We start from the raw sequence: 23,558 nt of genomic DNA, 5'->3' as shown, positions 1-23,558 counted from the left end.
GCTAGCAGCGTGGTCCGTTACAACTATGGACGCGGCGTTAGCGACTTAGGAGAGGCAAAGCGGGACAGGGGGCTTGGGGGGGGGAGGGAGGGGAGACACACAACACTTGTTACGGATTTTCTCTTCGGGATTCCTCAAGCAGGAGCGGAACGTTCGAATTCGGAACGATCCCGATCCCAACGTTCCATTTCGAACGCTCTCCCCGGGACCTTCCAAAGAAAAGATTACACCTGTAAGACGGGATTGAAGACAAATGAGTTGTGACGCGGGGTAGAGAAGCGAAGGGAAGCCCCCGGGGCTGGGGGCGTCAAACTGCGTTTCTCCCAGAGAGGGTGATAAGCAGTCGGGATAGGAAGGCGGCGTTACGTTGTTGTTTTTTTTACACTCCGGATCTTCCGAAGCTCGCCTGGGGGTTCTGAGATTTGGGGGGGGGAGCCTTCGTAGGTCACCGCAGCCTGATATTCTTAGCAGGTCGTCGCCTTCTTTTTAGGATGTAAAATTCTTATTTAAAAAAAAAGATTTCCAAAGATTTAGCTTGTTGCATAGATTTGTCTCATTGGTCGCCGGAGCCGAGAGGGGTGGTGATAGCGATTTGGGGGGAGCGAGGCAAAGGCTTGCCATCTTCAAAGCCCAACCGGGGAGGAGAACGAACTCCTCCGGCGGACGGTCTTTGCAAGATCCCACTTGGATCTCGCCTTTTCTTATTAAAAAGCCTCCTCAGTGCAAAGCCTCTTCTGTTCACCCGCCCAAAAAAAAGTAACCTCCCCAGGAAAGGCGAGTGTTTCCTTTTCAGGTGAAAAAAAGAACTGCGCTTTTCCCACCCTTCTGGTGTGGGCGAACAAAGGGCTGCCACGAGCATGTGGCTCTCGTGCTTGGCGAGCTGGGCCGGTTCTCGATGCCCCGCGCCCCTTTCCCCCTTCTGACATGATGGACCCTCTGAAGAGCAGGGCCGAAGCCGGGCGGGCGGGGGGAAAGAGGGGGCGCGAGTCCCGCGCTCTGCGGACGCGCCTTCTTTAGCGCTTGAAGCGCGGACGCCTCAGGGACTTTTTCTCTGGGAGGTTAAAACTTTTCGCGGCGGTGCCCACCGTCGCGAGGAGGTTGTCACGTTGCCTTGCAGGGAAGGGGAAGAAGAGAATAAAGAGGCGGTGTTTAAGAGGTGCCCGGAGAAGCAGGAAGCGGGCGCCTCAGACGGATGGGAAGGGAGCGGTGGGCAAGGCGCGCGCGCGCGCGGGCACGCGCCCACGCGGGATAATTGTTTGGAAAACTTTGGGGCCCGTGCGAGGCGAGCGGGCGGGTTTTCTTCGCTGCGCTCCACGCCTAGTGCGCCTGTTTATGGGAGGTCTGGTCGAGGTCGGTTTGAAGTCGGAGCTTGTTTGCCATGTTTGAATTACGTCAGGGCAGAGCCATGAGGAGGAACCAGTTCTGGGTTAACCGGGAGACCGCTCGCCCGCCAGCAGCCAACTAAACTCTCCGCGCGCCCACCTACCCATCCTTCTTCACAATAAACCCTTCCCCCCCCCACCTCCGGGTTGCTGCGATTGGGATGTGGGTGGGTGAAGTCTTTAGCGAAGTTGCCGCGGAGCGAGATGAATGGGAGCGCGGCGGGGCAGCCCGCTTTTTCCATCCCTTTTGTTCTGCGGCAAAACCCCGGGAGTAAAACTTGAAAGGGCAACTGGGCGAACGGTTTCCTTTCGCACAACCGACTTAGGCTAAAAGGGCATTTTGGCTTGTATTGTGCCCTTCTTTGCTCGGTCGACGTAGTTTGGTGGTTCAGCTTGTTATCCGCAAAGCCATGCAAGTGAGTTGCTTAAACTCAGACTACAGTTGGGTTGTACAAAGATGGGCACCTCCCCACGCTGGAAGGAAACCTGAGGGCCTGAATTCTGACTTTGACTTTCCCCCATTCTTTTCCCAATCCAGTCCAAAGTAAGTTACACCTTGTGCTGGTGATCCCTTTCCCATGATGATAGAATGTCACCGAAATTGGTGGGGTGGGTGTAAATGTACTGATGTCAAAAAAAACTTGTGGCAGTGGATCCATCTCTCTCTTTAAAAAGAGGATGTTGAGGCTCTAGAACAGTGGTTCTCAACCTGTGGGTGGGGACCCCTTTTGGGGGTCAAACGACCCTTTCACAGGGGTCGCCTAAGACCATTGGAAAACACATACTTTCCAAAAAATACGGAAAACACAAAATAATCTTATGGTTGGGGGTCACCACAACATGAGGAACTGTATTAAGGGGTCGCAGCATTAGGAAGGTTGAGACCCACTGCTCTAGAAAGAGTGCAGAGAAGAGCAACAAAGATGATGAGGGGACTTGGAGGCTAAAGCATTCAAAGAATAGTTGCAGAGATTGGAGATGTCTAGTTTAATGAAAAGAAGGACATGGAGAAACATAACAGTGTTCTAATATCTCAGGGGTTGCCACAAAGAAGAGGGAGTCAAGTTATTCTCCAAAGCACCTGAAGACACAAAAAAAAGAGCAATGGATGGAAACTAATCAAGGAGTGAACCAACCTAAGAAATAAGGACAAACTTCCTGTCAGTTAGAACAATTAATCAGTGGGACAGGTTGTCTTCGGAAGTTGTGGTTGCTCCATCACTGGAGGTTTTTCATTTGGCTGAAATGACGTAGGGTTTACTGCTTGAGCAGGGGGTTGGATTAGAAGACCTCCAAAGTCCCTTCCAATTCTGCTATTCCTCCCTCAACAGTATTTGTGCAGTCTAGGAGACAAATGTTTTGCATCCCTTTGAAGCCACCAAGGCAATGTGTTGCCATTATTTGGCATTAAAACATGAAACTGGTTGAAAAAGAAATAGGAAACCTCAACATTGGACATGCTGTGCAGATTGTTGGGGGCAATACACTGACTCTAAACTGCTTAGGGCTGTAAAAGCACTGTGAAGCGGTGTCTAAGTGCTATTGCTATTGCTCCTGGCAAAAGCCTTACGAGAGGCTTTTCAGCTTCCTTGCAGGAACCTTGTTTTTACTTCTGCAGTTCTCTCCCAACCCCATCATTTTGTTGTTAATCAAATCATGCCTGAAGCAACCATAAAGTTCTGGGTGTCCATCCTGAAACTTTGTGGCAGTGATTGATTAGGCCTGCTAAAAGAGCGGAGAGGAGTATCATTCCTGTATTGCAACTTATGGTAGTTCTTAATATTTCCTGAGTTTTGCCTCCTTTGAAAAAAGATTCGGCAATGCAGATCTTGATGAATACAGTTCCTGATGCTTTGTGATTTGGCCTTTCCTGGGGCTGCAGGATGGAAGCCTCTGATTTTTCCTTGATGCGCTGGGGTCTGTTTTGAAAAGTAGGTCAGCTTTGGCCGAGGTGGACACAGATGGGTGGTCTTTGTTTGAGGCACAGCCTGCTTGTATGCCCTGGTGTGGCCTTTCTCTCAATTGCAGATACTGTTTTTTATTGCTTCCTTGCTTGGAAATGCCTTTCCACTTCAGTCATTTTGAATTTATAATTTCTCCTATCCCTTAAGGGCAGTGATGCATATTAAAGGCAAAGAAGGTTGAGAACTTTTGAAACAGGGCATTGCAAATACATTTTTTCCCATCTCAATAATGTGGGTGTTCCACATTGATTGGCTGGTGTTTTTGAAGTCAAAACGTTATCCCATTTTGTTCAGCATTCCTGCATGCAAATCGATGCAACAGCAGCTTATTACTAAAATATCTTTGATCTTGTTGGGTATTGCCATTGGTTACTGCCATATGTATTTTAACATAAAAATAGCACACATTGAATTCAAAGCATTCATACATGAAGTCCTCAGTTCTGAGGAAACATAATCACATCTGCTCAAATTCTGCCTTTTTTATTTCTGCACCTCACATACCAAATTATAAAAATATTTTAAAGCCGGGAATCAATCCATCCTTCCTTCCTTCCTTCCTTCCTTCCTTCCTTCCTTCCTTCCTTCCTTCCTTCCTTCCTTCCTTCCTTCCTTCCTTCCTTCCTTCCTTCCTTCCACCATTATATGAACAACGAGAATAATATAAATTTGAGTATAAAAATCTTTCCCCAGTAATTGCAAATGCCTTTTTTTGGTCACAAATACAAAAGTTTGCTAACAAAATCAGGGAATCCAGGGAGGTTTAGTGATTGATTCATCAATCTTTTTTCCATAGCAACTTTTAAGAAACAAATTATCTTTTGGTGCCTGAATTCTAATAGCAACAACCTTGAGAAGAAAGAATGCACTGTTGTGAATTCCAAGGCAAAGAGATAGTAGCTTGCTAGTAGATCACCCAGGCAGTTTTTCTTGGTAGAGAAATCATAATGAAGGTTGATGGTCTTTGCAATACAACATGAGTGCCAAACGCACAACTCGGTAATGTTTTTAGTATAGTTTTTTGTGGTGGTACAATAGTTTCCATTTTTCATGAAAATATTAAGCCTGCTTTGGCTTTGAATTATTAATATTTTACTAGAATTCCAGTGTCTAACATATACTTAAATGTACAGAGGAGTTTGAACAAAAGCATTCTGGATTTTATGGTCTTACTGGTGAAAACTATGTCAAAGGAACACATGGGTTACACATGGGAAGTGTCAGATTCAATCTTGGCATCTCTTATAGGGCTGAGAAAGATATACCATCCTGCTTGAAACTGCAGAGTTGCATCTAAATCAGAGGTGTTCCAGCCTTGGCAACTTTAAGACTTGTGGACTTCAACTCCAATTTAAAACATCACAGATAGACAGTATTGGTCCCTAGACCACAAGTTCCATAATTCTATCATAACGTGAATATCTTTTCCAGTTAAAATAGCAATAGCACTTACTTAAATACCTCTTCACAGTCCTTTACAGCCCTCTCTAAGCAGTTTACAGAGTCAGCCTATTGCCCCCAACAATCTGGGTCCTCATTTTACCCACCTCGGAAGGATGGAAGGCTGAGTCAACCTTGAGCCTGGTGAGATTTGATCTGCCAAACTGCTGGCAGAAGTAGCCTGCAGAACAAAACCTTTGTTCCTCCTATATGTATAACGTCCTCCTGGATTCCGTTTTACAATCCTTTTCATGAGGATGATAGTTTTTATACAGTATCTGGAAGTTTCGGACCACCATTTTATTGCTTATGGAATTGATGTACCATTGATGCATGTAAGATGTATAAGATGCATACTGACATCTTATGGTCTGACACGTAAAATTCCACTTGAGTACCACAACTTTTCAGGTGTGAAAAAGGAATGTGGGTATACACACAGTGCACTAACATGCTGTTATTTCCAGTTCCTTTGACAGAACCTCTATTCCAGTGATGGAAAGAATTTTTCTTTGGTATCTTTTGTCCCTGGACTGAAAATGAATGCCTTTACAAAATTTTGCCATAGTTTACAAGGGGTGAAGTGAGAAGGGGTATTTTGCTATAAACATGACCCCCTTTAAGCTAAAAATACAGGAATTGCTCTCATCCATACTGTGGGAACTGAATTCTTTTCACATACAACAATGCTGAACTCATCTAAGAGAGAAACCCTGAACAGGCCCATTGAGTTAGAAGTAAGTCCCACTCTGTTCAGTATTCTCAGGGATCCCTTGGATTAGATACAGTCAAAGAGGGGGACAGTGTTTTGTCTTCAAAGCCTCCCGCCTATCAAGAATTGTTGGTGAGATGGGAAGCCTGCTCTGTGGTCTGAAAACTCCAGCAAGGGAGGGAGTAAATTCCTGAGTTAAAAGGCTGCTCTGTGAGATTAATTGAAAATACCCTGCTGGTTTATTCTTTTGTACATTTTAAAATCCAAGAGGGTAGAGTTTGCACTTGATCCTATCTCGCTTTGGGATAAAAGAAGAATAAACAAACTGCAATCTACTGCCATCTTTGTAATGGCAGAAACAGTTTCTGACTATTATGACGTGAAGCACCTTGCAGTCTATGGACAAAATATTGAGTTTGCATGCTCTGTGTGTGTGTGTAATTTAACATAATTTTAACAGTGCAATGAAAATGCATGCTTTTCAGCTGTGGAAATTTGGGAGGGGAGGGCTAGTTAAAATATTGATGAGTTCTTTTGGAGTACAAGTTTGTCCACTTGTGGTTACTCTTTATAAAAGCTCCCATGTGTTTTCACATCTGGATATTTCTATCACAACTAGACTCCCAGAGATCAGAGGTGGTATTCTCCCAGTTTGGATTGGTTTGCCTGAACCGGTAATGGAAATTGCAGGTGGCCCCGCCCACCCACCCCGGCTCTATGGCATCCCATTTAAGCTCTTTTTTCACCAAAAGCACATGTGTGGCTGAGTGCATGCACGGAGGTGGGTGTTCACATTTGCGAACCAGTAGGGAAGGTAAGTGAATGCCACTCCTGCCAGAGATGTATTGTGGAGAATTGAAAATACAAAGATGAGAATATGTCTTTTCTGCATGCCAAAGGCGGATAGATTCTTATGGCTAAGAAAAGCACATTATTTGAGGGTGAGGGAAGGGAATGCTTACTTTAGGACTTTTATGTAACAGATTTCCTCAGTTCAAACGGCAGGAAATCAGCCATCACATTCTGCCCTTTCAGGGTTTTTTTTTGTTGTTGTTTTTTTTTTTTGCTTTAATATCACTTTAAAATCCAGACTCAGCAAAGCTGAATTAGTATCACTTCATTCAGTAAAATGTAAATGATCTGCCACATTGGGCTGCTGTTAATGGTGGAGGATTTTAAGCTAGCCCGGCAAGAGAATTTTAAGCTCCTGTCAGCCCTCCCAGGTAAACCAGACAGGAAGCAGAGCTAGACAGTTAATTCTACTTTATTGTAAGGCTACATTAACTGAATCTTGCAAACTTACCTCTGCCACTTTCAACTGCTTGATCAATTAGGGTGCATCCTTCTTGAGTTTCTTTCTCTGACCTTTAAGCCCCTGGGAGGCTCCTGCCTCTCTTGTCTGATTGTTTCCTAGGTAGCATCTCTTCCCCTTGTCCACCCCCACCCCTCCAAGGTCATCCACTCATTCCATTACAGGCAATTTGGGTTATTAAAAGTAATCTTGTAAGTCAAGCGTATATTTAGTATTGATGTTCTACCTGCTTTTCATTACAAACAATTGAACAGATTTTGAAGAAAATCCTCCGTTTTCTTGAAATGGAAGTCTGCTTAATCCTCATCGTGAAAATGAAAGCTTCAACAGGAGGCTGGCCCTGCTTTCAAGTTAGGAAGGATGGTAAATGTTTCTCTTTAAAGAGTTTCTCAGTTGCTGTCTAGCATATTGAGGACTGCACTGCCTATCTATGTTTAATATGTCTAGGAAAGTAGATGCAAAAACAAAAACGATTTAGAGAGGTATGTGCAAAAATCTCAGGTAAAAGAATTAAACCTAAGAAAATAACAAGGTTGATATCTTTATCATCATCACTATTAATTAAAAGTTACCCAAATGTTGTGACATTGCCAAATTTTGCATGAGAACTCTTGAGATATTGTCTTTTTAATATTAGACATACATTAATTTTTCTTATTGTTGTTATTTTTGAATCCCTAACATCATGTATGATGGTGTCATGAGCTGAAAGTGTCACTAATTTTTTAAAAATATAAATAGCAATAGCACTTAGACTTATATACCGCTTCATGATGCTTTTAAAGCCTTCTCTAAGTGGTTTATAGAGTCAGCATATTGCCCCCCAACAATCTGGGTCCTCATTTGACCCACCTTGGAAAGATGGAAGGTTGAGTCAAGCTGGTGAGATTTGAACTGCCGAACTGCAGCTAGCAGACAGCTGAAGTAGCCTGCAGTACTGCACTCTAACCACTGCGCCACCTCAGCTCTTACAATAAATACAGGCAGTCCTCAACTTACAACCATTTGTTTAATGACTGTTTGAAGCTATAAAGTGATTTATGACCTGTCCCTGCCCTTATGACTGTTGCAGCATCCCCTCAGTAGCGTAATTAAAATTGAGTGCTTGGCAAACAGCATGTATTTATAATGGTTGCAGCGTTCCTGGGCTGTGTGGTGTGCAATTTTCACAGCAGCCTAACAACAAGCATTGACAATGGGGAAGCCAGCAGGAAGTTGCAAGTCGGAGTCATGTGGTGTTGTGTTTAATAAACTGGTGATTTGCTTAATGACTGCAATGGGAACTGCCACTGTGGGTTGGGTGTGGTCATTTGATTTTATGACTGCATTGCTCAGCAATATGACTGCATTGCTCAGCATTGCTGAGTCCCCCCAGGGAAAAGGGCGGCATACAAATAAAGTGAAAGTGAAACTGAAACAATGGTTTTCACCCCAGTCCGAATCGTGGTTGGTAAGTGAGGATTACCTGTGAAAGCAAAGTTCTATAACTTGCTAAATTGCAAATAAAATGAGGGAAGCCGTTGTTATACTCTTATATAACTTTACCTCTCACATGTTTTTCCCCAACAGGGCACCTTTCAGATGTCTTAAGACCACAATTAACAAAGTTACCAGGCTGTGGCATAACCTGGTTAAAATCCTAGTAGTCAGCATAGCTAGTGGCATCCAGCACAATTTATTCTACTTGTCTGATATTTTTTGTATTTATGGGGCTCCTTCAGCATGCCAGGCTGCAATTATTTGTTTATTGTTGCATTCCTACAACGCATTATGGGATAATTTTCTGGGCAGTTACAATCCACTAATGCTCTCTTTGCTATGTACACAGAGCTCATTTTGCTAAAATGAGTGAGCATATATATAGTCCTTGTCTTACAGCCATTAGTTTAGTGACCATTCAACATTCCAGCAGCACTGAAAAAAGTGACTTACGACTGTTGTAGCATCTCCATGATCACATGATCAAAATTCAGGTGTTTGGCAACTGCAATGTATTTGTGATGGTTAAACTGTCAAGGGGTTACCAACTGTAACCTTCCCAGCCGGCTTGTGACAAGCAAAGTCTATGGGGGAAGCCTGATTCACTTAAGGACCACATGATTCACTTAACATCTGGCAAAACGTTGTAAAATGGGTCACAACTCCCTCAACAAGTGTCTCACAGCAACAAGAATTTGGGGCTCAGTTGTGTTTCTAGGATGTGGTGGCTCAGTGGCTAAGACGCTAAGCTTGTTGATCAGAAAGGTCGGCAGTTCGGTGATTCAAATGCCTAGTGAACTCCCATTACTTGTCCCAGCTTCTGCCAACCTAGCAGTTTGAAAGCGTGTAAAAATACAAGTGGAAAAATAGGGACCACTTTTGTTGGGAAGGTAACAGCATTCTGTGCGCCTTTGGCATTTAGTCATGCCAGCCACATGACCACAGAGACGTCTTTGGAGAGCGCTGGCTCTTTGGCTTTGAAAATGAGATGAGCACCGCCCCCTAGAGTCCAGAACGACTAGCACATAGGTGCAAGGGGAACCTTTACCTTTCTTGTGTTCATAAGTCAAGGACTACCTGTACTTAACCAAGAAAGAATAAAACTTACCTTGATTGAGATTGGCCATCATCTTCCTTATTTTCTACCATTTAAAGAGTGAACTCTGCTACTAAATTCTTCCTCTTGTTTGGCAGGAGGGATTTGCACCAAATAATTCTGACATCAAAAAAATGTTTGGAGAGAACTTTCTGAGAAATGTCTGTCTTATAGTTAATTTTCTCTATTTCCGCAAAAGGCACATGGGTCTTTAATTCCCCCAACAACAAAACTGTGGTATCAGACATCTGCTTTAGACTCTCTTAGAATACGGGTTTTGGTTTCTGTTTTTGCTTATGAATCTCAGCTCAGGGACATGTTGTGTAAATACATCAGCCGTTAAAGCAAAGTAATAGAATTTTAGCCAGGGGTCGAGGTATTTGGGGAGCAGATGTTGAGAAATCTCCTTCACCTTTTCATTATAGCAATAGCAATAGCAGTAGACTTATATACCGCTTCATAGGCCTTTCAGGCCTCTCTAAGCGGTTTACAGAGAGTCAGCATATTGCCCCCAACAATCCGGGTCCTCATTTTACCCACCTCGGAAGGATGGAAGGCTGAGTCAACCCTGAGCCGGTGAGATTTGAACCGCTGACCTGCTGATCTAGCAGTAGCCTGCAGTGCTGTATTTAACCACTGCGCCACCTTGGCTCATTATCTGTTGCTACGTTTCCTTTCTCTTTCTCTGTCTTGTGCTTGATAGAACTGGAATTCACCAGGGCTACGATTACTGTTGTAGTCTTTTCCTGATCCCCCAAAGCATTACAAACAATCACAACTTCCCACCTCCATTGTTTCTTAAAGAAGAAAGGGTTCTTTCTGGTGCGGCATGATAATTTTATAGGTTTTATAACTTTAAACTCAATAGTATTCCATCTTTAAATGCATCAGTGATGGCTGCAAAATTGTATAGAAAGTTGGGGTGTTATCATGGAATTTGACAAGTAATTTTCCCAATGGTTTTGTTTTATTCCCTCACTGATAATAATTCTTTTGTGTAGATCAGTGATAGATAACCTTTTCAGTCCCGAGCGCCAAAAGTGTGCGTGCATGCACACCCATAATGCAATGTATGTGTGACTCCCCCCTCACGTGACTCCCCTTGCGTGCGCCCCTGTACATGTATGCGCAACCATGCCATGCGCTCCACACATGCACATGACCCTCCCATGTGCCCCTACGAATGCACATGCCTATGCATGCATGCACATCTCCTGCATGTGCCCCACACATGAGCAGCAGAAACCCAAAAACCAGCTGGCCAGCAGGAGGTGCGCACATGCATGGTGGAGTTGAGCTGGGGCGAGGGCTCGCGTGCCCGCAGAAAGGACTCTGTGTGCCACATGTGCCATAGGTTCGCCATCAGGGTTGTAGATCATTTGCCAAATTTGTAGCTTCTCAAGTTGTATTCAGAATTTTTAGTTTTGTCTTTCTTGAATTAATGAATAAATAAAAAGGGAATAAATAAGAAAAGAATAAAAAGAGGAAGTGACAATTTCAGTCAAATACTGATTTATAACCAAATGAAGCCTTTATGTTTCGTTCATTTTTTCAGCTTCCATCTCTAAACTCAGTGTTGTTGACTTAGGGAAAGTAAGTTTTTTACTGCGTTCATGCTCTTTGAACGAAGTACGCCACTGAACAATAGAGCCAGCGGTGAACTGCTCCAGGTTTGTTCGGGTGATCCTCTAGCAAAGATTCTGCGTGGTTCGGCGAACCGCCAAATCCCACGCCTGGCTGGCCCCACCCGCCCATTCCTCCCAGGAGTCTCCACGCGGCCCATTTTGGATGCCGGGTAAAGGCCCACACAGAGGCTCGGGGAGGGCAAAAAATGGGCCTCTTGGAACCTCCAGAAGGCTGGAAATGGGCCTCCAGGGAGCCTCCAGAGCCCAGGGAGGGTGAAACCCCCCCCCCCGCCGTGGTGCAGAAGGCTGACTAGGCCACGCCCACCCAGTAACCGGGCAGAGAACCCGTTGCTAAAAATTTTGAAGCCTGCCCCTGAATAGAGCTGCTCATTGATACCATAGGTGCTGCTGCTGTTATAACTGGGAAGGTAGAATATATGTGGAGGAATGGCAGCTTTTATGAAATATGTGACTTTTCAAAAAGCAGCAGTTGGGAAGTAGAAGGTAAGAATGTCCCATCCAGTGTAATTCACCCATAAAATACAATGACGGCTGCTTTAAAATGTATCCGTTGGAAAAAGCTGAAGTATGAGAAGAAATTGGAGAAAAGGTTGAAGCAAGACAAGTGGGTGAAAACAAGATCTTTTACCAGGCTGGGACGCATCCTGTTTGGAGATTCTTTCTGCCTGTGTTATTGTTAGCAACTCACTCCTACAAGGCCAGTGGAACAGAAGGCACTACTTACTCCTTGTCTCTTGGAAGTTAGACAGACTTGGCCTCAACCGATTCTGAAAGTAGAAACCTTGCAGGCAATGATTCAAGGACGCAGCTCTTGATAAGCGGGTTTTATGGCAAGTACTAGGAAGAAACTCTTAATGAAGAAAGCCAGCAGCTGCACAATGAAAGTTGCTCTCTGTGGGTGGGAGAATTATAAGAAATATCTCTCCCCCACTTCCTAGCTAGAGGTAGTCCTTAACTTGCAACCATTGGTTTAGTGACTTTTCAAAGTTACAATGGCACTGAAAAAAAGTGACTTAAAATCATTATTCACACTTATGACACTTGTTTCACATCTGCGTGGTTATGTGATCAAAATTCAGGCGTTTGGCAATTGACTCCTATTTATGTGGGCTGCAGTGTGCCAGGGTCATGTGATCAGCTTTGGTGACCCTCTGGCAAAGTCAGTGGGGAAGCCAGAGTCACTTAACAACCACGTAACCATGTTAGCCAAGGTGGCTCAGTGGTCAGAATGCAGCACTGCGGGCTACTTCAGCTGTCTGCTAGCTACAGTTTGACAAATCTCACCAGGCCCAAGGTGGACTCAGCCTTCCATCCTTCCCAGGTGGGTCAAATGAGGACCCAGATTGTTGGGGGCAATAGGCTGACGCTGTAAACCGCTTAGAGAGGCTGTAAAAGTACTATGAAGCGGTATATAAGTCTAAAGTGCTATTGCTATTAACAACTGACTAGTTTAACAACTGTATCAAGAAAGGTTGTAAAATGGGACAAAACGTACTTGCTTAGCAAAGGAAATTTTGGGCTCAATTGTGGCCGTTAAGTCAAAGATACGGAAACCCACCACTGGACTGGCTCATGAACCTGCTCCAATGGATCTTTCCTCCCTGTACTGTATCATAATTTCTTCCTGATTGCAACTTAATGGGTGGGGACCAGCTTAATTCTTAATACCCACTCAGCATTTAGAAAGCTATAGGGCAGTGGTTCTCAACCTGTGGGTCGGGACCCCTTTGGGGGGGTCTAGTTTAGTTTTAGTTTTATTGCAAATTTATATGCCGCCCTTTTCCCTGAGGGGACTCAGGGCGGCTTACAGCAATAAAGGGAAGGGGGTGCAAGACAAAACTTAAAAAGAAAAAAAATCGTGATTAAAGGAAATTGGTCATAAAAACACAACATTCACTCAACATTCGGGCGGGGTGAGAGTAATCCTATCCCCAGGCCTGACGGGATAGCCAGTTCTTGAGGGCTGTGCGGAAGGCCTGGACTGTGGTGAGGGTACGGATCTCCACGGGGAGGTTGTTCCATAATGTCGGAGCTGCAACTGAGAAGGCTCTCCTCCGCGTAGTCGCCAGTCGGCACTGACTGGCGGATGGAATTCGGAGGAGGCCTACTCTGTGCGATCTGATGGGACGCAGGGAGGTAATTGGCAGGAGGCGGTCTCTCAAATAGTCAGATCCACTACCATGGAGCGCTTTATAGGTGGTAAGTAAGACCTTGAAGTGCACCCGACGATCAACAGGTAGCCAGCGCAGCTCACGGAGGATTGGTGTTATATGGGCGAACCGTGGTGCGCCCATGATCACTCGCGCGGCCGCGTTCTGGACTAGCTGAAGTCGCCGGATGCTCTTCAAGGGCAGCCCCATGTAGAGCACATTGCAGTATTCCAGCCTAGAGATCACAAGGGCTCGAGTGACTGTTGTGAGAGCCTCCCGGTTCAGGTAGGGCCGCAACTGGCGCACCAGGCGAACCTGGGCAAAGAGCCAAGGTGGTGCAGTGGTTAAAAGCAGCACTGCAGGCTACTGCTAGATCAGCAGGTCAGCGGTTCAAATCTCACCGGCTCAGGGTTGACTCAGCCTTCCATCCTTCCGAGGTGGGTAAAATGAGGACCCAGATTGTTGGGGGCAATATGCTGACTCTCTGTAAACCGCTTAGAGAGGCCTGAAAGGCCTATGAAGCGGTATATAAGTCTACTGCTATTGCTATTGCTAAATGCCCCCCTGGTCACAGCCGACAGATGGTGGTCAAAACTCAGCTGTGGATCCAGGAGGACTCCCAAGTTGCGGACCCTATCTGAGGGGAATAAATTTTGCCCCCCCAGCCTGATTGATGGAACGTTAACCAAATTTTTGGGAGGAAAACACAACAGCCACTCGGTCTTTTCCGGGTTGAGTACCAGTTTGTTAGCTCTCATCCAGTCTTTAACAGCCTCAAGGCCCCGGTTCATCACGTCCACCGCTTCATTGAGTTGGCACGGGGCGGACAGATACAACTGCGTATCGTCCGCATATTGATGGTACTTAATCCCGTGCCTCCGAATGATCTCGCCCAGCGGTTTCATGTATATGTTAAATAGCAGGGGGGACAGAACCGAACCCTGCGGCACCCCATAGGTTAGGGGCCTCGGGGACGATCTCTCCCTCCCCACCAACACCGACTGCGACCTGTCCGAGAGGTAGGAGGAGAACCACTGTAAAACAGTGCCGCCCACCCCCACCTCCCGCAGTCGTCGCAGAAGGATACCATGGTCGATGGTATCGAAAGCCGCTGAGAGGTCAAGGAGAACCAGGATGGACGCATAGCCTCCATCTCTGGCTCTCCAGAGATCATCGGTCAATGCGACCAAAGCGGTTTCAGTGCTGTAACCGGGCCTGAAGCCAGACTGGAAGGGGTCAAGATAGTTAGCTTCCTCCAAGGTACGCTGAAGCTGTAAGGCCACCACCTTCTCAACAACCTTCCCCAGAAAGGGGAGGTTGGAGACTGGACGATAGTTGTTAAGAACTGCTGGATCCAAGGACGGTTTCTTCAGGAGGGGCCTCACCACCGCCGCCTTAAGTGCGGTGGGGAGGTGTCCCTCCCGAAGAGAGGCGGTGACAACCGCCTGGATCCAGCCTCGTGTCACCTCTCTGCTGTTGGCAGTCAGCCAAGAGGGACACGGGTCCAGTATACAGGTGGAGGAACTTACAGCTCGCATAGCCTTGTCCACATCCCCAGAGGCAACATCCTGAAACTCAACCCAGAGATGGTCTACCAAGTTATTCCCCTGTGTCCCGGCTGGATCTGCAGGGGTGGAGTCCAGTTCCGATCGAAACCGAGCAATTTTGTCCGCCAAGAACTGACTATATTCCTCAGCCCTTCCCTGTATGGGGTTCCCCGTCTCCCTCCTATTTAGGAGGGAGCGGGTTATCCTAAACAGGGCGGCTGGGCGAGACTCGGCGGATGCTACCAAGGAGGCAATGTGTGATCTTTTGGCAGTTCTCAGTGCCCAAATATACTCCTTGGTGCAGGCTGTCAACAATGCTCGGTTCGGTACGGACCTATCGGATCTCCACCGGTGCTCTAGGCGTCTCCTCCGGCGCTTTATCTCGCGGAGCTCCTCGGTGAACCAAGGGGGTCTCCGCGAGCCGCTGACCCGGAGGGGCCGTAGTGGCGCAATTCGGTCAAGAGACTCTGATGCCGCCGAGTGCCAGGCCGCAGCAATAGTCTCCGCCGAACTGTGGGCGAGAGCATCTGGAATGACCCCAAGCTCCGTCTGGAACCTGACAGGGTCCATCAGTCGCCTGGGGCGGAACCACCTGGTCGGTTCCTCCTCCCTACGGTGGGGGTTTGGCCTCCGGAAGTCTAGCCTCAGTAGGTAGTGGTCTGACCACGACAGGGGAATGGTCTCATTTCCCCTCAGACCAAGATCATAATTCCACTGCTCCGAGAGGAATACGAGGTCGAGTGTATGTCCCGCCAAGTGGGTAGGGCCTCGAATTACCTGGGTCAGGCCCATGGCTGTCATGGAGGCCATGAACTCCTGCGCTCCATCAGAGTGTTCGCCGAGCGAAGGCAAATTGAAGTCCCCCAGAACCATTAGTCTAGGGAACTCAATTGCTAGCTCGGCTATTGACTCGAGGAGCGCAGGGAGGGCCGCTGCAACGCAGTTGGGAGGCAGGTACGTTAGCAGCAAACCCGCTTGACCCTTGAGGTCCAACTTCACTAGCAGGGACTCACACCCGACAAGCTCCGGAGCAGGGATCCTACGAGGAGCTAAAGACTCCCGGACTACAATAGCCACACCGCCACCCCTTCCCTGGGCTCTCGGCTGATGAAGCACCTGAAACCCGTCTGGGCACAGCTCTACGAGGGGGACTCCTCCCTCCGTGCCCAGCCATGTTTCAGTAATACATGCCAGGTCTGCCCCCTCGTCTACAATCAAGTCCCGGACGAGGGGAGCCTTATGGATAACAGACCTGGCATTTAGCGACAGCAGCCTGAGACCAGGGTCCTGATCGCTCACGCCATCTGACCTTGGAGTGGGACTCATAGGGCCGGAAGGAGGGATCTCTGCAATATAGCGAACCCTCCTTCCCCTGTAATGGCCAGCCCTAAAGTCCCCGCCATATCTGCCTCTCCCTGTTATGACCGCAATGCTCCGACTCTCTCCCGTGGGCATAATTCCCCCAACCACCCCAATGGCCCCCGCATGTCCCGCCAGGTCCTCCGAATCAGGCATACTCAGGCACTCACACAGGCAGTCCCCACAATATAATTAAAACACAAAAAGAATACAGCAATAATAGTACTAAAAAGTGGGTCTTTCATACTAACTCATTCAGTCTCACGCACTCAACATACCCATTTAAAATTGCGCAACACAGAATTTAAAATTATAAGTTCCAAAAGAGCCAGCCTCCCTTCCTCCAGTTCCAGAGAAATCCAAGGCCAAAGTCCAAGAACCGTATTCTATAAATAGTTGTAGATGGAGGGGGGGCAGAGCACAGGCCCCAGGCATCAGCCAACACCAGCTTTGCAAACTCACACCCTCCAAATCCAGATAGAGCGTGGTATAATAAACAATAACGGTCCATAGGAGATAAAACGGTAGTATGCAGGGGGGTATCTTATCTTCCCCTTCTCCTGAAGTCCTGGAGCGGCCAAAGTCTATATGTCCAAAGTTTACAAGTGACTGGAACCAGTTAGAAGGGGGAAAGGGTCGAACGATCCTTTCACAGAGGTCGCCTAAGACCATCGGAAAACACATGTTTCCGATGGTCTTAGGAACCAAGACACCAGTTTTATGGTTGGGGGTCACCACAACATGAGGAACTGTATTAAAGGGTCGCGGCATTGGGAAGGTTGAGAACCACTGGTCTAGGGGCTTTTTAACAACAGCAGCAGCCACCTCTGATGGATATAAACCCTTGTGCCATGGAACAATCCAAAATCTGGAAAAAGCTTGTAGGTGGAAGATGAGATGTTTGAAGTGTCTCATTTACTCTTATCAAAAATACCGTTCTTTCAGTATTGTTGCATGTATTGTTTATTATTTTGATGTATGGTTTAACTTCCTGACTTTATTTATTTATATCCCTCCTTTATTATTTTCACAAATAATTCAAAAACAGCAAATCTATCCAACACACTTCCCTCCTCCTATTGTTCCCCACAATTACAACCCTCTGTGAGGTGAGTTGGCCTGAGAGAAAGGGACTGGCCCAAATTTATTCTTGACTTGAATTCACCATCTCTTGATTTCTAACCTGATGCCTTAGTCAAATCATGTCCTGACAGGACTAACTATCTAAAATAAAGCACCAGCTGTTAAACCAATAGCAATATAGCAATAGCAGTTAGACTTATATACCGCTTCATAGGGCTTTCAGCCCTCTCTAAGCGGTTTACAGAGCCAGCATATTTACAGAGCCAGCATAAACCAAAACCCGGTTACTATTACTGGAAACATGATTTCTGTAATGGTACTTGGGAAAGACCTTATTAGGGGACAGAGCAAAGAGACGGTGCATAGGGAACCATCAAATCATGGGTGGGATTCAGCCGGTTTGGACTGGCTTGGGCGAAATGGATGTTAATTTTACATCTGGTTCGCCAAACCGGTAGTTCCAAGGACTGTTTGGCGTCACTACACCACCCTCCTAGAAGTCTCCATGCGGCCTGTTTTGGATGCCAGGTAAGTGCAGGGCCCACGCAGAAGCTCTGGGAGGGTGAAAAATGGGCCTCCTGGAAGTCCAGAAATGGGCCCATTTCTGGCCTCCGGAGCCCGGGGAAGGCCATTTTCGCCCTATCCGAAGCTCAAGGAAAGCCTCTGGAGCCTGGGGAGGGTGAAAACACACACACCCCGCACCATGGAGGAAACCAAGTAGCCCCCCCCCCCAGCAACCGGGCAGAGAACCGGTTGCAAAAAAAATTCAATCCCCCCCCCCCGCATCAAGCAAGAAAAAAACATAACCCATAGCTAAATAGTGGGTAGCAGAAGAGACTTCCTAGTTTTCTGAGCTGTAAAGGAGAAAATAGAAGAATTGTGCTTTCAAACTTGCAAGATTCTGTTAATGTAGCTTTACAATAAAATAAAATAGAATCGTGACCCGTCAAAACCCGCTCGACTAAACTGCGCCTGATTAAACCGCGTCGCTGATGTCATCAACAGGGCGACAACAGCCAGCGCAGAGAAAGAAGGGCACTTTAAATAGCGCTTTGAAAGCAAGCCGATTCAACTTAAGGTAAGGGTTAGGGTTAGGTTAAGGGTTAGGATTAGGTTTAGGATTAGGTTTAGGGGGGTTAGGTTTAGGTTTAGGGGTTAATTTTAGGTTTAGGGTTTACAGCGTGCTGTTGTCGCCCTGTTGATGACGTCAGCGACGCGGTTTAGTCGGGCGCGGTTTTGTGGGTGAACCAAATAGAATTAGCTTATCTGGTTGCGTCTCCCTTCTGCCTTACCTGGTAAGGCTAATAATTTCTTAAGACTTTCCTCTTCAGTTACATTTTTATTTTGTTTCTTGCAAGTAGAAAGAATGTGGGCAAATAGTCCCCAGAAGTCGATATGATGGAACGGTGACAGTTTTGGGTTATCACATCACCCATGTGGAGGAAGCAACCTAGTGCTGAAGTCACAACGCTTTCCTTGTTTTTGTGTGACCGTTCATGGCAGAGAAAACCTCCTCGCCTCTCTCCCCTCCAGAATAGATGTGATTGTAAACCCCTTGCCCATCATCCACTCCCTGCTTGTTTTAAGCCTGGCAGATAGATCAGCCCCCTTCCCCAAGGTAGGTGTTGTTGTTTCTCATTTTGCTTTTGGCAACCCATCTCGTGTCTTAGGTCACCTTGTTACATGTCTCATTGCATTTCCTGTAACGTCCTTTGCCTTGAGAGGAAGGGCGGAAAAAAGCTGCCACTGTGATCCATAGCGATGAAGATGGATTTGAGACTTCTGCCTTTATGGACGGGCGGTCGCGGTAGTGCTTAATTTAGAGCACTTGCGGAGCATTTTTTTATTGCAATGCAGAGTGTCAGTTGGCAGAAGAACCACAACTGGAGGAGATTTCTCCTTCATCTTTTCACGGTGTCCTCATTTTTTCTTCTCCTTTTTTTGATTTCAGCTCAATCTTCCCTTCCCTCCCCTGTTACCCCTGCAGACTAACGGAGGGACGGAACGATGTTCGGCTTTCACAAACCGAAGATGTATCGCAGTTTGGAGGGTTGCTGTATCTGCAGGGCCAAGTCTTCAAGCTCCCGTTTCACGGACAGCAAGAGATACGAAAAGGACTTCCAGAACTGTTTTGGGTAAGAGGTGCCGCAATTGTCGTTGCAAATAGCTTTGCCTAATGCTGAGGGTTGGGGCTATGCAAGGGGAGAAATGCTGAATATAGGAGCGCATGGAGCCCGTTTGGCAAAGGTCCCCGAGAGAAATCCGTCTGTTGCTGAACGTAGGGAGGGTTTGCTTCCAGCTAATTATAGCTTGGAAGTCTGTAGGATGGATGAAGCCCCCTTGCATGCATTTACAAATACTTGGCAGATTAAGAGCTCTCTGTGTGGGAAGAAGGGCAAGATAACCGCTTGAAGGACAAAACAGTCATTCCCAGCTGGCTGAAATTTGAAATATCACATCCTTGGTTTCTGAGTTTGAAGATTGGACAGAGGATGTTGGAGGTCTCAGTGACCCCGTATCAGCCTATTGGACACATTGTGGGCCAGGCACTCATTTGGATCCCGCAAAGTGATTGTTCTGGGACTCAAGGAAAGTCATAGAACCACTCCTTTTTCCAGAGGGCAAATTAATCTCCCGCAATGTCCTGTTTCATCCCAGGGAGGCATTTGTAGCACCCAGAGGCAATCCTGCAACAAATACAGAGAGTAGCGCCTAGTGCTTTGATCTGCTAAACATTTTTTCCCCCCTGAATGTCTGTGGAGATTTTCAGTTGTCCGTGGTTGTCCCAAAGGTGCTTTTTCAAAAGGCAACTGAATTTCTGTTTGTTTTTTCTTGAAGGCATTTCACTTCTCATCCAAGAAGCTTCCTCGGTTCTGACTGGAGAAGCCAAAGAACTGAAGAAGTTTCTTGGATGGGAAGCGAAACGTCTTCAAGAAAAACAATGTCCAGTTGCCTTTTGAAAAAGGACTTTTTGGACACGTTTTTTCTTTTTCTTATTTTCTACCTCATGTGTACATCTCAGAGGACAGAATAATAATAATAAGAAAGTCAAACCTCTGTTTTAGTCCGTTGTTAAAATATAATGGCTATTTATTCCAAAGCTGCCTTCCACTTTTGCTTAATTTAATGTAATTCAATTTTGTATAACTATCTTAAAGTACATTTTTTGCAAGTGATCTCAACATAGCAAGCTAACCTCAAGATACTGATTTGAGTTTGGAATGTTGCCTCTTGCAGAAAGTCAAGCCGTGTGTAAGTGTGTGAGAGAGAGATGGGGGGGGGGGGATATATGTGTCTTCCCTTGCTGCTTATTTGCAGTGATTGACCTATAGCTGTGACATGCAACACCCTCTCTTTGGGCACATAAACCGTCACCCTAGCTCAGCTTCGATGCGCACATGCCTCCCATCAGCCAGCTGGTCTTCAGGTCTCTACCACACATGCCCAGGGCGCATCGGGTGTGCGTGCGCATCCTGGGGTGCATGCAAGGGGCCACACGCATACATGTGTGGGGGCGCACACAAATTCACGGGGGGGAGGGTGCATGCGCAGGGGGGCATATGCGGGGGAATGCGTGCGCATTGCATTTGGAGGGTTCGGGTGCCCACGCTTTGGGCACACAGTCCGTAAAAGATTAGCCATCCCTGATCTATAGGCTTCTCTTTACAGTCTGCATGAGGCTCGCTCGGGAGATATCTGCAATGCTTGTGTGCTTCTGGTGAAAAGGTGGAAAAAGCTGCCAGCAGGATCAAAAAAGAATTGGAATCATGTGAGTTCCTGAACTGTAATTACAAAGTGATTTATGTTATTTTTATTCATAGATATGGATGCTCACATTCAGGTATATCTCACCCCTCCAATGCATATGTTTATGCAGTTACATATGTTATGCAATTACATGAAATAATTAATAGTTAAAGCCAATGAAAATTTATAACTTTAAACAGAAATGTAGTCAGAGCATACCGTATTTTTCGGAGTATAAGACGCATCTTTTTCCCCTCAAAAAAGAGGGTGGAAAGGGTGCGTCTTACACACCGAATGCAGCATTTTTGGCCTACTGAAACTCCGTCCCCTTTGCAAAAATGGACATGCAGAGATTTTGGGAGGCTTGCTTAAGTGCTCCTGAGGGTTGGGGAGGACAAAAATAAGCAAAAAACGGGCTGTTTTTGCCCCCCTCCCTAGCCCCCAGGAGCATTCTACAAGCCTCCCAAAGTTCTACATGCCTTTTTTTTTTTTTTGCAAAAAACGAGGCCGTGCAGAGGGAGGCCTGCAGAGTGCAAAAACCTTTTTTTTTTTCATTTATCTCTTCAAAATCATGGTGCGTCTTATACTCCAGTGCATCTTATAGTCTGAAAAATATGGTAATTAGTTATTTAATGTGGATGCAATGGATCAGTGTTTCTCTTGCTGGTTGGGGAATCCTGGGAGTTGAAGTCCACCCTTTTAAAGTGACCAAGTTGCGAAACACTGCAATAGACGATTTGTTTTATAAGATAAAATATACATGTTAGGCAGAATAACATCTTGCTGGTCCTATCCTGCAAAAGTAAAGGATTCTCATCAGTCAATAGACATTTTCCCTCTCTGGAGCAGGGTTCTCGATCTTGATAACATTAAGCTGTATGGACTTCAGCTCCTAGAAATCTGGGATTTGATGTCAATACAACTTGAAATTGCCAAGATTGAGAAATATTACTGTAAAGAAGTCTAGCTGAGCTGACAGAAAATTCTCAAGAGTCCTCACCAAATCTTGATACTTACGATTTTTTAAAAAGTTATAGTAATTGGTTTAAAACATACACCCACGTATACTTTAACTTTCTGACTGTGACTTAGTAGAACCATTTTGAATTTTACAGAAAGAAGAAAATAGATAGATCAGGATTACTTTTATTTTACAGCTACAGTAACAGAATTTCGCAAGTCTGCATGTGCTTCCCTCCCTCCCTCTATCTTTGTTTTGACTAGGGAGAGACTTGTCTGAAACATTTTCATAAATTATTTTCTTGGACTCAAGTGCTATTTATCTGATCTTTGTCTTGGTAGTTGATCTTCCTCGTGTCCTTCAAGGCCGTTCTTTATGCTTTCTACAGCTTTTATTAGTAATTACCAGCCTACTGGTTGTACTTAGATGCATACTGAGGTCCAGTCCAACTTCTCTGAAGTGGGTGTTGAACCAGGACGGGCAGATCAGTAATCAAGCAGCCATATTTTGAACCAGCTGAAATTTCTTAGTGGTCTTCAAAGGCAGCCCCAAGTAAATCCCATTTTAGCAATTCAGACAGTAATCCCATTTCTACTGTAATAAGGCTAGATCAGGGATCGGCAACCTTAAACATTCAAAGAGCCACAAAGTTCCCAACCGGAAACTCCTCTCAAAATTGTTTCGCCAACTGGCAACGGAGCCACAGTAGAGGGATGAAAGAGCCACATGCAGCTCCAGGGCCGTGGGTTGCTGACCCCTGCTAGATAATGGTAAGAATATGGGGCTATACACATAAATATATACATATCACTAGGAATTGCATGAGGCAAGTAGGGGGAAAGTGTAAATTAAAACAGCATTCTTAGTTATCCTCACAAACGTTTCAACTGGCCACCTCAGACTTTCCAGGTAAAACAAGTAGATCTGCACCTTGTAGTATAGATCATGCTCAGCCAAAATTTGTGAGCCAATATTTTCCTCTTCTATTGAGTAGTACCCAACATGCCTAGAGCTGCTGCCATTCTGGCTTTGTCTTTACCTGCCTTTATTGTTACTATGATTCATAGGACTCTAATAAGTTAAATAAACACAAGGAGGGTGATGAAAGAGAGATCATGTGTTGTACGAGCCACAAGAAGTCTGGTTTGAACATTTCTAATTTGCAATCTAAACCTCAAAGATGAAGTTACCATAGGTAGACTGTAACACTCCAGGTTGTGGCTTGAGTGCTGCAGTAAATGTCTTTCTATATTAGGGTGAATAGGTAGAGCGAGAATGGTAACAGGTAGTTCTTGATGAAGGATCACTTGTTCAACAATCTCAAACTTAACAACAGTCCTGAACAGAGGATATTTGTAACCAGTCCTTGATGTAAAAAAGATGTTGAGACTCTGGGAAGAGTGCAGAGAAGAGCAACAAAGATGATTAGGGGACTGGAGGCTAAAATATATGAAGAACGGTTGCAGGAACTGGGTGCGTCTAGTTTAATGAAAAGAAGGACTAGGGGAGACATGATAGCAATGTTCCAATATCTCAGGGGTTCCCACAAGGAAGAGGGAGTCAAACTATTCTCCAAGGCACCTGAGTGTAGAACAAGAAGCAATGGGTGGAAACTAATCAAGGAGAGAAGCAACTTAGAATTATGGAGAAATTTCCAGACAGTTAGAACAAATAATCAGT

General features: G+C 45.8%; 1 protein-coding gene across 1 annotated transcript in view; it reads left to right on the top strand.

The window, feature by feature from the left end:
- Positions 1-23,558, top strand: part of SINHCAF (SIN3-HDAC complex associated factor) — a 35,521-nt gene that overhangs the window by 843 nt on the left and 11,120 nt on the right. Inside the window, exons 2-3 of the mRNA XM_087722966.1 lie at positions 19,122-19,305; positions 20,840-20,939. Of these exons, the coding sequence (XP_087579092.1) occupies positions 19,178-19,305; positions 20,840-20,939 (228 nt within the window). The 5' untranslated portion in view covers positions 19,122-19,177. The remainder of the gene's footprint in view (positions 1-19,121; positions 19,306-20,839; positions 20,940-23,558) is intronic.

This window comes from Thamnophis sirtalis, unplaced genomic scaffold (genome assembly GCF_051295495.1).
Source record: "Thamnophis sirtalis isolate CommonGarterSnake01/CBP01778 unplaced genomic scaffold, rThaSir2_p1.2 scaffold_9, whole genome shotgun sequence".
Taxonomy (NCBI): Eukaryota; Metazoa; Chordata; class Lepidosauria; order Squamata; family Natricidae; genus Thamnophis; species Thamnophis sirtalis.
This window is presented reverse-complemented; position numbering and strand designations above follow the sequence as displayed.